Source organism: Neurospora crassa, linkage group V, assembly GCF_000182925.2.
Source record: "Neurospora crassa OR74A linkage group V, whole genome shotgun sequence".
Taxonomy (NCBI): Eukaryota; Fungi; Ascomycota; class Sordariomycetes; order Sordariales; family Sordariaceae; genus Neurospora; species Neurospora crassa.
In genome coordinates this window covers 3,223,632-3,236,667 of record NC_026505.1, presented here as the reverse complement: position 1 = coordinate 3,236,667, position 13,036 = coordinate 3,223,632, and the positions used below count along the sequence as shown (strand labels likewise).

Genomic DNA, 13,036 nt, shown 5'->3' with positions numbered 1-13,036 from the left:
CCCATATTCCTACCTCTACATACTACTGTAGGTATGTAGCCCACAGCAGCTTACCTACCTAGAGGTACCTATCCCCATCAGGTAGGTCGCTCTCCAGCCATGACCCCGCCGATCCCACCACTTGAGGTTGTGGAGGGTGCTCCCACTGTCGGGTGCTCTCCCCTGCCACAAACTCCTGCAAGTAGCCCCTAGCATTGCTTCTGTCATCCCACTCGCCCAGAGCTTTCCTAGGGTTAGGGTAAGTAATCTGGTTTGGACAGAGCTCAGGTACGGTGGTGGTAGAGGTATTGTATGGTGTTGACCCGAGGTCGGCAAACTGGCAAAGGAATTTCGGAACAAGTCTACCTGTGGTCACACAGATGTTTCGTTTTATCGCGACATGGCAAGCAGGCAATGACGCATTTGAAAGAAGACGGGTTGAAGTAAACAAGCTGCCCCTGTTGTCGTTCGTTCAGCCAAGTAAAAAAAAGGAGGGAACCGCTGTCCTATGTCCGACATTCCCACTTCATCAGGAACCCAGCATGTCCGTGAAGCAGACTTCACTTGATGGATCGCGAATCAACATGGCCGCACTTAGCAGTAATGGTTATGGTCTAGAGATAGGTAGCGTAATTGTATTCGAATACTTCAAGTGGCCCTGTTACGCGACCTGTTATCATTAGCGGGCAACCCATCCCCCAACTAAGCTCTATGTCTCCGTTGGAATGATATTTCTGACTTCCTCCCCTTCTATCTTTGACGGTCAACACCATGTGAATCAAGTCGGGCCTATACAAGCCAGCGTCATGGTACTGAAAGGGGTCGACCGCCTAGCCTGATTTCTCACACCTTCAAGGCCGAGAGCTGAGTATAACCGACAGAATGGCCATAACCTTAAACCTGTCACCCGGAATCTTCCACGCCTGTTTCATTCGTTTCGAGGAGCCAAATGTGTTCAACCTTCCCAAATGATAGCCAGATACCGTCCTTGTAATACCGAAACCCTAACATATCCTCTAACAAACGCCAGAAACACCATGAAAAGGCACACCCAAGTCCGACCAAGGCAAGTGGCATCCCACGTAGCGAAGTAGAGGAAAGCACATGAAAACCCATTTTCAAGAGCCGTCCGAGTCCCTTCATCCGCCAATTTTGAGGCCCGTCCCAAGGAAAATAAATCTTTCGAAAAGTTCACACGGTATATCAGGAAGGTTGCTGCGAGTTCGGACAGGTGCCTGCAACTACCCCCTAAACGGCCATTGAAGAGAAATAAGAACGAACCCAAAGGATGATAACCAAAGCGTGGCAAGGTAGTCCGGGATTAATTGTCCGCTCGTGAGGAGAATATAAGCGTAACCAGGAAATAAGTGGAACTCATAGTGGCAAAGGAAGGAGACACCAGCCCGTTTTGTTGCCCATATTACACCGATCAGTCTTTGACACCGTCCATCCTTCACCACCTTGCTTTGCGTCGTACCCATTCAATCAACCTCCACCATCACGAGGAACGCTCAAAATCCGTAGCATCCGGAGCCGTGACAGTCGTTACTGCTATATCAAGCGCATCGTGCGTTGTTCGATCAGTTAAGGAACCCCTTGCATGCTGCTGTTCCGCACAAGCAGGGGATACGATCCGTGCTTCCGATCTCGCGCTCGAACTTGTAGTCGTACGTCAACTCTTCGTCTATAACACGCCGCGTTAGCTCAGACTGTCACTGCATCTCATGCCACTTTCCACCCTAAAAGACTTACTCTGAGCAATGTCGCGCAGCGCATAGATAACGATGCGCTTGCTCCCTTCCACTTTGATGATCTTGGCTGTACAATTGGGCATGCAGCTATGGTTGATGAATCGGGCAATACCGCCCTTCTTCGTCGCATCAATAACGGTGTTATCGTCGATGCGGAAGAGGTAGCTGCTACCGATGCCGCTCTTGAGGTATCTGGCTTCGCGAAGTTCGGCAATCTGCTGTCGGACTTCCTCACCAACGTACTCGATGATCATGTCATCTTTGTTGATGTTTTCCATTGCATAAAGACCCCAGTTATGAATAGCGGATCGCGCAAATTTCACTGGCTTCTTTCGCTTCTTAAGCTGGTTGAACCGCAAGACATCCGAATCTTGCCCAAAGTTCTTTCGCTGATCATTGATCTCCGCAACATATCGGCGATTGTTGACACGGTTGGCACGCGAATTGCCCTTGGCGACCAGGCTATCTGCTGCGAGCCTGGCGGCTTCTGCGGCGGCAGCGACAGAGTTGGTGTTCCCGTTCTTGGCATTCTTTTCCCGCTCTTCCCTGGCCTTCTTGACCTTGATATGATGGGGAAGATACTTGGACTTCTCAGAATTGAGAATTTTCTTGACGCCCTCGGTCCTGGCACATCCAGTCGGATTGGGCACATAATAACCACCAATTCCAACTGGTTTATCGACTGACCCATCCTCTGAATTGAGTTGCCGGATCCTATTCCGTCTCCAGAGCCACAGCTCAGCATCACAATCAAGCTTAGCGGTACCAAACTTTCTTTGGAGCCTCTGGGCATCTGGTCCATCCTCGCCGTGGAATGGCACCAGTTTCAGGGTTCCAATATCCAAGTTGAAATCCTTGGGTAGGACAAGCGCGTCGACGACCTCCGATGGATACAATTCAGGATCCAGATCAGGTTTGCTTTCTGTCTCAGGAGCCTCCAGGGCTTCCCCTTTGGTTTCGAGTTCAGGTTCGGGTACAGGTTCGGGTTCGCCAACCTGGGATTTCGCTTCAGCGTCCGGAGTGCCTTCAATGTCTTCAATCCCTGCGGCCCGAAGAGCCTCTCTCTCAAATGTCTCCTGTTGTTGCTTTTTGAGCGCCTCGCGCTCCTCGAAGATCTGCTTCTTGGATTTTTTCTTGGCTTTGGCCTTCTTCTTCGGTTTTGTGTTATCGGGTATAGGGGTTGGCAACCGCGAATCCTCGGTCTCTTTGTCCTCTGCCGGTTCGGCTTTAACGTCGGCATCAGGTAGGCCATTCAATGGTGCTTCGACGCCTGTGGGGGTAACAGACTCCACGGCCTGCTCCTGTGAAGGCAGTTCGGTCTCGATACGTGCAATAGTCGCCTCGAAGAGCTCTTCAGCTTTCTTCTGCCGCTTGACAGCCGTTTCTGCCGGAAGGTCCAGTTTTCGCTTCTTTAGCAGGGCTGATGTATCGTTAAGAGCGAAACTGGCCTCCGTCATTGAATCGTCTTCACCAGCAACCCAGGACCCAGTTTCTTCTTTGTTCCGGTCCTCCTCTGAACTTACACGGCTCCTTGGCCGAGACTCCGGTTCCTCTGTGTCCCGAATCATAGAATATCGGTTGTCCACACCATCGTCAGAATCATCGTCACTATCGGAGTTGAGACGATGATGCAGAGACCGGAGATCTACTCGTTGCGTGGGTCGTGCCCGCGCAAAGGGATCGTTGAACCCATGTTTTCGGGCGTTTACTCCCCTGCTCTTCAGCTTTCGGACCCGTAAAGTTGAAACATCAGCGCGAGCCGTACGCCTCTCAATCGGGTCGGCTCTCGAATTCGGAGTACCAACGGGAGAAGACCTGCCTTCAGAGTCATCGAAGACAATCGATGGAATCGTACCACTATGAGAGTCGTCAATGTTAAGCTTACGCCGCTTTGCAGCATGATTGACCGGGTTAAGATAGTCGAAGACTGCAGGAAGGGTGATTTTGGTACGGATGGTCTTGAGCAGATGCTCCGTCATTTCTCGTCGTATCACTTCGGCAGCCTCCTTGACCGGATCGAGGTTCTTGGCCCGTTGTTTCTTCTCCTCCTCAATGTCCGCCTCTTCATCACGGCGACGCCGGTCTTGATCATCACGTTGTCGGTGCTCGGGTGGCGGTCTTTTCTCCGAACCATAGCTGTGCCTGCGATGATCCTCAGAGCTCCTTGAGCTCTTGCCCACCGTACCGAAGAGGTGAAGATCCATGACCATGCTGTAAGTGAAGAACGCTGTGTCGTTTGCGGAATTGTAGCACTTGCTTGCTTCGTCTCGTCCATAATGAGAATCGCGGAAGATAATGTAGTAGCCCGTCCTATCCGCACGAATGTCATCAAACCCATATTGCTTGAGCCGCTTCTTCATGTGAGCCACAGTTGTTGGCATCACTGGAACATACTCATGCGCCACAAAAATATACGGCTCGCTCTTGATATGATTGACGATCGGTTCGGTTTCGATGATGTTGGGATGTCGAGGCTTCGTTGAGGTCCAACCGGCTTCGGAGCCTCCAAGGGCCCGGTGCGCTGCTGGACCTTTGGGGGCTGTTGGCGGAGGTCCAGGGATGACCTCACCAGCTCTTGGTTTGGGCCCGGTAGGAATCTTGTAGGCAGCATTCGGGGTCTGCGATGTTTCCCTACTCTTTTTAAGAACAGCCTCCATCAAGGCCTTGCTCTTTCGGCCTTCGGGGTCAAACTCGACGCGGACTTGGTTGGCCTCTATCCTCCTCCCGTGCATTCCTCGGACAGCTCTCCTGGCAGCTTGATGAGCAGGAACAGGTACGGGTCGTGAAGAGGTCGGTTTCGAATCTTTGTACCGAATCGTCGCGAAGCCGAGATAGCTTCCCGTCTCTGGGTGCATCTTGTTGCTGCTTTCCGCAATGTCGCCGAATGATGCGAATATGGTGGTGACTTTTGTGAAGGCGATCAAAGGATTGAAGCCTCTCACCAGAATTTGGACTGGGGGCCCCGGGCCACAGGAGGTCTTGGGGTCATATGGATAGGGCTTCAGGTTGCTCGGCGCATCAATCAATTGTGCTTTGGGGAGGTGAAAGTTGACGTTGATGTAGCTGAGTTTCCCGCCGTGCGCCAGGCGTGGATCTGAAGGGGGAGCGTCATCTTCATCGTTCTATAAGCAGTATTAGCCAATTGATTCACAAAGATGACGCCCTCCCCCCTTCCACGCCGACGTGTTCAGTGTACGTACCAAGCCATAATCCTTGTATATAGGTTTCGCCTTTTTCTTTTCGGAGCTCGACAGTTTTTTGTCCAGGAGAGGATCATATGTGCATATGGTGCACAAGACGGAGCGACTAGGGTCGCGGGGCGGGACACGTTCGGTACCGTCAGGGAGTGGGACGAGAGAATCAGTGGCCGAGCCGTTGAGTGTCGGTGTCAGGCCGTTTTGCTTGTCGGCATGATGGGGCGAGACAGAGTGCGGCTTCGCATGAAGGGATGTAGAGAGATATAAGGATGACGGTGAGCCGGCGGTTGTGAGAGGGGTGGTGGAGTTGTGAGTGTGAGAGTTCCTCACTGAAGCTGAGGCCATGGCGGGCTGTCGCGTGGAGGAACTGAAGATGGATGAGCTTGTGCTTGTATGCGAGCTTGCAGAGCCAACCGTGTTTAGCGTGTCGCCGGGCAGCGACTCGGTATCTTCAAGCGGAGGGCGGGTTGCGTCAGCACCGGCGGATGAGCTGTGATTGAGAGAGGTTATGTGTGAGCGGCCAGGACTGGCTCCGTCATCAGATCGGTTGGAAGTGAATGAGGACAAGGGAGTGCGATGGCCGTTCGTGTCAAGTGGCTGCGTGGGCGGAGAAGCTTGCGCTCTCATTCTTGCCCGCTCTCGCTCCGTAGCTCTGTCCCTGGCAGCCCGCGGAGCGGCGGGGAAGAACTGAGCGAAACTCGCGCCGGACGACCGAGACATTGCGAGAATGGGGAACGTCTACCTCTCCCGCCTTCCTCCTACCATCATCACTCGAGCCGGCGAAACTGCGAGATAGCATGCATGAGAGGATCGATGCGGGCGGATTGAGCTGGGACGTGGCCGAAGTCGAGGGCGACGTGAGCTGCGATAACTTTTGTGAAGGGCAGGATCGCGCGCGCGTGCAGAGCGAGAGAGAACCACGCGACAGGACGGGCGGGACTGAGCTTTTGCCGATCAGGGCGGGCGCTGACGCTGAACGCTGAACGGGGGGGTGACTGCAGTGGCTGAGTGGTGAACGGGGCAGCGAATGAGGGCGTGGAGTGGTGAGCTCGATTGTGTGCGAAGGAAGGAATGAATCTGGATCAAATAGAGACGGCGAGCCCTGCTGACATCGGCGACACGGAAAACGCTGAGTGGGAGACGATGGTTCGTTGTGAGCAGTGCAAAATCGTGGCGGGATTGAATGAAGCCGAAAGTTTGAGAGTGTTTCTTCCTTCAAAGGAGGTGCGTCAAGGGCACAAGGGCATGGGCAGCGCAGACCGGGTTGTTGTGGACCATGGATTCTTCGATGCGCCGGCCGCTGAAAGAAAGTTGAAACAAGCGTGGAAGGGCAACATGGCGGCAGGCGGATAAGGGGATCTGCTAAGCCAAAAGCGGAAAGATACTCTCAGGTTCGTCCTGCGCCAAGCATCAAGTTGGCCTGTGCATCAGCAATTAAAGCCCGTGTCGCGCTTCATTTCCCTTGTCAGTCGCGTCTGCTACCTTCCGCCAGGAGGAGCGTGAAAGCGCAAAGTGGCCCGGTGGAGGGGCATCCACATGTCAGTCACTGTGTTCCACTGTTGGTTTACCATTTCAGTTCTTAGTTTACAACCAACTGCGTCATTGCAGCTTCAACGATCCCCAACTCTGCTGTTGATCTTCATCACCACAAAGGGATTGAAGTCTGAAGAACACTTATTTTGAAGCTGTTGGCTTGATTCTATGTAGCAATTATCACCAACAATTCACGACCGAAAACTGTATTTTGTTCAAAATTTAAGCTAACCATAAAGACTCGCTTTTGGCTGTTTACATAGGGCTAAAAAGCGTCTGATTGTTGAATCACAGTAAGAACCACAAGGTTCCCTTGTTCCCTGCTCTGCCATATGACAGCCTAACAATTGACAACGCCCAACACAAAACAAGCTGCGAGAACATCATCATTACGGTCATTTATTTGCCTTTCTTCCGACTAGACGCCAAATCATCCATGCTTGCTCCGACAATGAAGATAAAACACCATGGAACCATTCCTTTCCCAACCATGACGGCGCTCATAATGTTGCATAGTGCGTAAAAGAATTGGCCAGACCAACCATGGCAAACCAGCTGACCGACCATTGTGATAATCCATCTCATTGTCCAGTCTCTGAACTCCGTAAGAGAAAAAATAAAATAAAAAAGAATAAACCAACGCCACTCATGTAGAAAAATGGACGAAAAAGTCCCTCAGCAAATGCTCGACTTTCCACTGAACGCCTCTGCTCAGAAATCGGTTGAAAGCTGAAAATCATCATCGGAATCATCGAAATGAGGCACAGTCTCATGGTCACTGTGCTCTTCTTCCTCATCATGGGTGAAGATGGAGAGAAGCCCGAGTGGCTTCTGAAAATCTTGTGTGGTCTGAGCCTGCGCAAACCGAGCCGGAGTGATGGTATTGTCTGACCCATTGGATACCAAGCTGCTGGTGCGGGAGAAAGGGCGAGGCCTTGGCCCAGATTGCTGTTGATTGCTGGCAGCAGCGCTAGCCGGCCTTGCAGCCTCGGAAACAGATCTGCCTCTGCTGTATCCTAGAGTATTTCGGGATGTTGCACTAGAAATTGGACGGTCCTTCGACAGGGTTCTGGCGTGACTTGCATTTGATAGCGAAGGCTTGCGCGCAAAAAGACTGCCTTTGTTAACGGCCGTCAAAGAGGGCTTGCTATTCACCTGTGGGCGGGATATGCTTCGTTCCCTCGCAGAAGTATGGGACAGAGCGGAAGCAGCTCTTCGCGCTACCAACGTACTAGGCGGCCTGCTTGGTAGGCGCCCAGTCTTCTTGGTTTCTCCGGAGCAAGAAACTGCAGTTGCGTCCACTTGGGTCTTCTTCAGGAGATCCTTGCTCTCAGGGATGTCGCCAATGCTCCAGTCGAACTCCTCCATGTCTTTCTTGATTTGTTCGTCGCCGCGTGTAAAGTCACGCTGTTGCCGCTCTGCCATTTCTCTCTCCTTGGCAGTCATACCATTGTCGTCCAACTTCTTGTAGTAATACTCGTAGTATCCCTTGAACATGTTCTCGGGCTTCAGCGACTCGAAGGTCAAGGCGTGCGCAGGGAGGACGTCGGACTCGTACGGAAGGTCCTGTGCCGGGGGAGGACAGTACTCGATCTCCTCCTCATCGTCGTTTTTTGGCTTGATATCGGCATGCACGTCCAGCTTGGAGTCTTGGGTCTGCGGCGCGGCTTGCTTTTGACGAAGGGTCGTCGTTGGCTTGACGGTTGACTTGAGATCGCCGCCTAGTTCCTTGCCTCCGCCGGTTTGCTGTGCCGCTCTTGCCTTAGCGTTGGTGGTCTTGTTCCCGAGCGGTGCTCTGGCAGTTCGAGGGGCTGTTTTGAATGGTCAACCAATATCCTTTGCGCAACCAACCTCTTTCGATTGTGGAAAGAGATCATGAAGAGCACTCACCGGGCGTCATCATGTTTGCCCCAGTGCCCTTAGTGAAGACATTATCGCCTTTTACAATCGTGCCCTTTCCGGCAAACACGCGACTGGTGTTCTCATCGTTGAGAGGGACCTTCAACGGCGTTTTCGGGTACAAAGCGCCATGTGTCTTCACTGGGAGTTGTTTAGCGTTCCCAGCTTGATGCGCAATGCGATTTTCTTGATCTTGATGTGCTCTCAACATCTTGCTGTGTTGCTATGGAATAGCTCCCAACTGCCCGGAAGAGTTTGTATAGTCGTATCGATGTAGGTGGTGCGGGGAAAAGGTCCAGTAATCGGATGCTCTTCAGTTCAAGTGCTTGGAGCCGTCGGTCTGTTTGTGGGTGAACGAGGCGAGGCGTTGGCCCAGCAACGGAGTGAGCTGCTCAACTTGACTGGCCCCACTTTAAGCCGACCCCTTGCTGCCCGCCTGTGGAATCCAATCCAGGGGATCCAGACCGACAAGTTTCAGTGGATGAGGATGGAAATTGAAAGACACCTAGCGGGAAGCTGTAAGCAGCCCATTCAGATGGTCAGACTTGCCAGACCGCCCGCTGGCGCACTGGAACGCACTGGGTCAACTGGACCAGGGGCAGCTGGACCCCCGGCCCGATCTGGGCACGATGTATGGCTCCCGTATCTCCCAAGTCACGGCAGGCGAGGGAGACACGCAGCCCAGGCGGCCGTTATGGAGGGGAGGGGCACTCTTCATATTGCAAACCCACTATCATCTGTCCGCTACCTTCCTCTCCTTCTCCTCTTCCCTTCCATCAACCCAACCAACACATCCACACCATCCTCACAAACTGCCCTTTTCGCACTCGAGATACCATTCAACTCGCAACACCGCGCTCTTCTAATCTCACCTTTCCACCACACAAACACCTAATACCGACACAATGGACCGCATCAAGGAGGTAAGAAACATCATCGCTTTCGAGAGCTCGATCCCTGTTGTGGACCCCACCAACTGCCCAGCGATGCGTAACCCCTTAATGGGAGCAACAGCCAGCTACGGCCACCGCCACATCCGTGTATCCCCAGGCCTGCCCGTCAAGGCCTAAACATGCCCGCGACTGCTTGACACCGCTATCGCCATGCTCTTTGACGACGGAATGCTGACCAGCGCGATCACGCTTATAGAAAATGAACCAGCTCCGCCTCGAGGCTGACGAGGCTTCGGCTAAGGTCGAGGAGCTCCAGTCCAAGATCAAGGTCCTCGAGCAGGAGAACCTTCAGAAGGAGCAGGAGATCACCTCCCTCTCCCACAAGAACAGCGTGCTAGAAAGTGAGGTGGAAAAGCTCGAGACCCAGGTTAAGGAATTCAAGAGCGCCGCCGAGGATGGCGCGCAACAAGGCACTCAGAACGAGACGCTGACACGGAGACTTCAACTTCTTGAAGAGGAGGCCGAGGAGGCTGACAAGACTCTCCGCGAGACCAACGAGAAGTACGTTTGCATCGAAATACACGCACCCCTGGACGATGAGATGGGGGAGGGTCCTAACCCCTGTGCCCTTGAACCCCTTTTCTTTGCGACACCTTAGACTAACATGATGTTTTCCTCCTTCAACAGGCTTCGCCAGACCGACGTCAAGGCCGGCCACTTCGAGCGCAAGGTTCAGGCCCTCGAGAACGAGCGCGACCAGTGGGAGTCCAAGTACGAAGAGATGGCCAAGAAGTACGCCGAGGTACAGAAGAGCTTGGAAGAGTTCCAGGCTGATATTGCCAACATCTAAGTTGGTTAACGGATGCAGTCGGAACATGGTGGAAATTCCTTTCTTTACGTTTGTTCACAGCGTCACCGCATCGATAATATCAGCCTGACCCTTTATGCCGTTTGTCCTCGGGTTGTCGAGTAGGGAGATAAGACGGACAAAGCAAGCCGTTATCTAACTCCCGCGTACAACTCATATTGCCTACTAGTTCAAAGCATAATCCATCATCCCAGCATTGCACATACAGTACTTAAACAAGATCTAGATATCGTAAGGGATACCGCTGTCAGGAATAGCGGTAGATTATTTCCTTCGCCATCTAACCTATCACGACCGCTTCGCTTTCTTTGCCCTCTGTTTCCTCTCTGTGACGTTTCGGTCATGTCGGCTTTCGTATGTGAATTTTCTCTTCTTCTTTTTCTCTGGGAAGTTTCGTTTTGATTTCTTGTCGGCTTCCTGCTGCGCCGCCTCTTCAGCCGCCTTCTTCTTCTTGTTGTTCTTCTCCGTCTCGGAATCTTCTTCGTCCTTCAAGGTCCGTGGTTTGTGGATGCCGTCCCTGTCTACGCTGACGGCTTCTACTGTCACGGTCGTATAGCGGTCTTCATCGATGTACTCCTCCTCGACATCAAGCGCAGGCTCTTCCGCCACATCGTCTTCGGATAGCCCATCCCATTCGTCGTCTGACTTGTTCTCGGTGGGTTTGTCGTCGGTACCGGCACGCTCTGCCTCGTGGAGAAGCTTGTGCACTGTTTGGATATGTTCCTCGAGGTTCTTCTGCCGCTCCTCTCTGATCTGTACCCGACGTAGATTAGACTTACTGCCATGGAACCAACCAAGAAAGACAGCGGTCATCCGGTACGTACCTGCTTTCTCAACCTAATTCGTTCCAGCCGTGCCTCTTCCTCTGCTTGCGCCTTCGCAGCCTTGATTCGGGCCTGTTTACGCTTGTGGAAACCGGTAAGATATTCGGTGCGGGCGTCCTTGTCGAATGTGATTTCCTCGACCTTGTGCACTATCTTGCGTTTCTTGGGTGGCGGCGCGAGCCCACTCTTTTTGGGCCTTGGGGCAACAAAGAACGCTGGATCCCTCTCCATAATGGCTTCGAGGGTTGACTTTGAGTGGAAAGTTCGTTTGGTGGTTTTGTGGAGAAAAGGGAACAAGAAATCGAGGTAGAGGTAAGGGCGGGAAGGATGTTTGGATGCAGCGATCTGGATGCTCTGGGTTCAACTGTAAATTTACTGATAGCCACCCCCCTGTTCAAATGTTCACTCGAACGGGGCACCATGCAGGAAGCGGCCTTATCGTATTCTGCCCTATTCTACCGCCTATCTCTGATGTCCATAGCCTGCCGGTCACACCCAGCACCCAATCCCATGCATCAGACGTCTGGCGCTCTCTCAGTGCAGTGACATCCACGCTCCCGGGCTCTGGATCCTGGAGCTACACCACGCTGCCAGTTTGTACACTACACCATATTCGCATATCCAACACAACAACCGACGACGACGACAATATCGCAGACAGTTTGGCATAATCTGTAAATCATGAAACTCTCGATAGTAACAACTCTGCTCGCCTCTACGGCAGTGCATGCCTTCTCGGACTCTTCACCATTTGTCCTCTTTTCCACCTCCAGGTACGTCATGTCCCAATTGTCGCCGTGGGTGGTGTCCCTTCAAGTTGCCCTCGCGCCATCACGATCTTGTGCACCACATCCCACTCAGTTGCGCTTTCATGCATGTGACTTCGACTGAAGATGCTGACCCTTGCGAAACCGTGATTTCCAGGCTCAATACACCCGAAAGATACGATCAGCTCCAAACCAGCAATCAAGTGATTGCTTCCGCCAAGGAGATCCTTTCCTCTTGTCCTACGAAAGACTACGTTATCGTCTCCCAGCCGAACGTGCACGCCGCCGACATCCGCGATGGCTCGCACTGTAAAATGCGCAGTCTATGCGACACAATCGCAAGCAAGGAAATCAAGGGCCGTTTCAGCGTTGCGGAGGTAGTCGGCGACCTCTCAACCCATTCGTTGGAGGATTATGTGAAGGAAGCCTGCGCTGCCAAGGGGAAGGTTGCCGGTATCGTCAAAGTTGACCTCACGCATCTACCTTCCTTGGAGCACAAGGATAATAGGGCGCAAATCCTGGCTTCTAATGGTATGTCTAGTTCGGATCACGGGTCGGCTATTGAATTGCCCCGTACTAACCTGTGCAACTATAGACGATCAGTTGGGCCTGGTGCTCGATACCCTTGAGGGCGACTATACCCTTGTCATGGTATCAGACCCTAACGAGTTCAAGGCTTACCAGCCTGACTTTATCGAACCAGTCCATATGGATCTCAAGCGCGGACAGTTTAGCTCTCAGGAGGGCAGTGACAACGGCAACACCACTTATGATAACCGCCCGCTGTTTGCGAAGTATCAGTTCTTCACTCCTGGTATGTAATCATCATCTCAAGTCGGCGCTTTTTTCAAGGCAGTAGACTGACACTGAACCAGGCATTTTCGTCGCCCTGCTCGCTCTCATTGTCATGCTCTCCATCCTGGGCGTCGGACTGAAGGCTCTCGGTAGTCTCGAAGTCTCATATGGCGCTTTCGACAAGGAGATGGGACCGACTGCACAGAAGAAGCAGCAGTAAAGCGCTTGGAGGCCCTGTTCCTCGTGTTTTGTAGGGTTTGGGATGCAACGAACAACAGATGTGCATGCGGCAGAACACAAGTTTTGTTTTGCTATGGAATCATGCTATGTATATGGGTTTGGGGGACAGGCCGGAGTTCGAGGGTTCTTGTTCTTGGTTGGGTATCATTAAAGCATTGCGCATTCGTACACTAGAACAAAGCAAGATGGGAATGAAAACAAGAATGCACGCATGAGCAATGATATGCATGAAACATGGGCAATAACTAACTTTGGAAACTTCAACCTGTCACCTTGGTGAAATGATTTTT

At 52.5% G+C, this 13,036-nt stretch overlaps 5 protein-coding genes across 6 annotated transcripts; 2 read left to right on the top strand and 3 right to left on the bottom strand.

Moving 5' to 3' along the window:
- Window positions 1–569: 569 nt before the first annotated feature.
- set-1 (set-domain histone methyltransferase-1) lies at window positions 570–6,225 on the bottom strand. Its single transcript, XM_956479.3, has 3 exons — window positions 4,931–6,225; window positions 1,732–4,852; window positions 570–1,663 (listed from the first exon to the last, which is right to left on the bottom strand). The coding sequence occupies exons 1-3, from the start codon at window positions 5,645–5,647 to the stop codon at window positions 1,560–1,562; spliced, it is 3,942 nt and encodes a 1,313-aa protein (XP_961572.3). The 5' UTR covers window positions 5,648–6,225; the 3' UTR covers window positions 570–1,559.
- Window positions 6,226–6,654: 429 nt separating this feature from the next.
- On the bottom strand, window positions 6,655–8,726 carry NCU01205 (hypothetical protein). Its single transcript, XM_956478.2, has 2 exons — window positions 8,351–8,726; window positions 6,655–8,271 (listed from the first exon to the last, which is right to left on the bottom strand). The coding sequence occupies exons 1-2, from the start codon at window positions 8,568–8,570 to the stop codon at window positions 7,172–7,174; spliced, it is 1,320 nt and encodes a 439-aa protein (XP_961571.2). The 5' UTR covers window positions 8,571–8,726; the 3' UTR covers window positions 6,655–7,171.
- A 121-nt stretch (window positions 8,727–8,847) lies between these two features.
- On the top strand, window positions 8,848–10,418 carry tpm. 2 transcript variants are annotated; one of them, XM_011396181.1, is made up of 4 exons: window positions 8,848–9,282; window positions 9,509–9,653; window positions 9,768–9,813; window positions 9,940–10,417. In XM_011396181.1, the coding sequence occupies exons 1-4, from the start codon at window positions 9,265–9,267 to the stop codon at window positions 10,100–10,102; spliced, it is 372 nt and encodes a 123-aa protein (XP_011394483.1). In that variant the 5' UTR covers window positions 8,848–9,264; the 3' UTR covers window positions 10,103–10,417. The 2 variants fall into 2 exon arrangements, with proteins under 2 accessions (XP_011394483.1, XP_011394484.1); XM_011396182.1 differs by having other exon boundaries at window positions 9,509–9,813; window positions 9,940–10,418.
- Window positions 10,208–11,295, bottom strand: NCU01203 (hypothetical protein). The gene is made up of 2 exons (XM_956476.2): window positions 10,945–11,295; window positions 10,208–10,873 (listed from the first exon to the last, which is right to left on the bottom strand). Exons 1-2 carry the CDS (start codon window positions 11,173–11,175, stop codon window positions 10,409–10,411), a joined length of 696 nt encoding a protein of 231 aa, XP_961569.1. The 5' UTR covers window positions 11,176–11,295; the 3' UTR covers window positions 10,208–10,408.
- A 158-nt stretch (window positions 11,296–11,453) lies between these two features.
- Window positions 11,454–13,030, top strand: NCU01202 (hypothetical protein). Its single transcript, XM_956475.2, has 4 exons — window positions 11,454–11,717; window positions 11,869–12,242; window positions 12,307–12,525; window positions 12,587–13,030. Exons 1-4 carry the CDS (start codon window positions 11,626–11,628, stop codon window positions 12,724–12,726), a joined length of 825 nt encoding a protein of 274 aa, XP_961568.1. The 5' UTR covers window positions 11,454–11,625; the 3' UTR covers window positions 12,727–13,030.
- The last annotated feature ends 6 nt before the right edge of the window (window positions 13,031–13,036 follow it).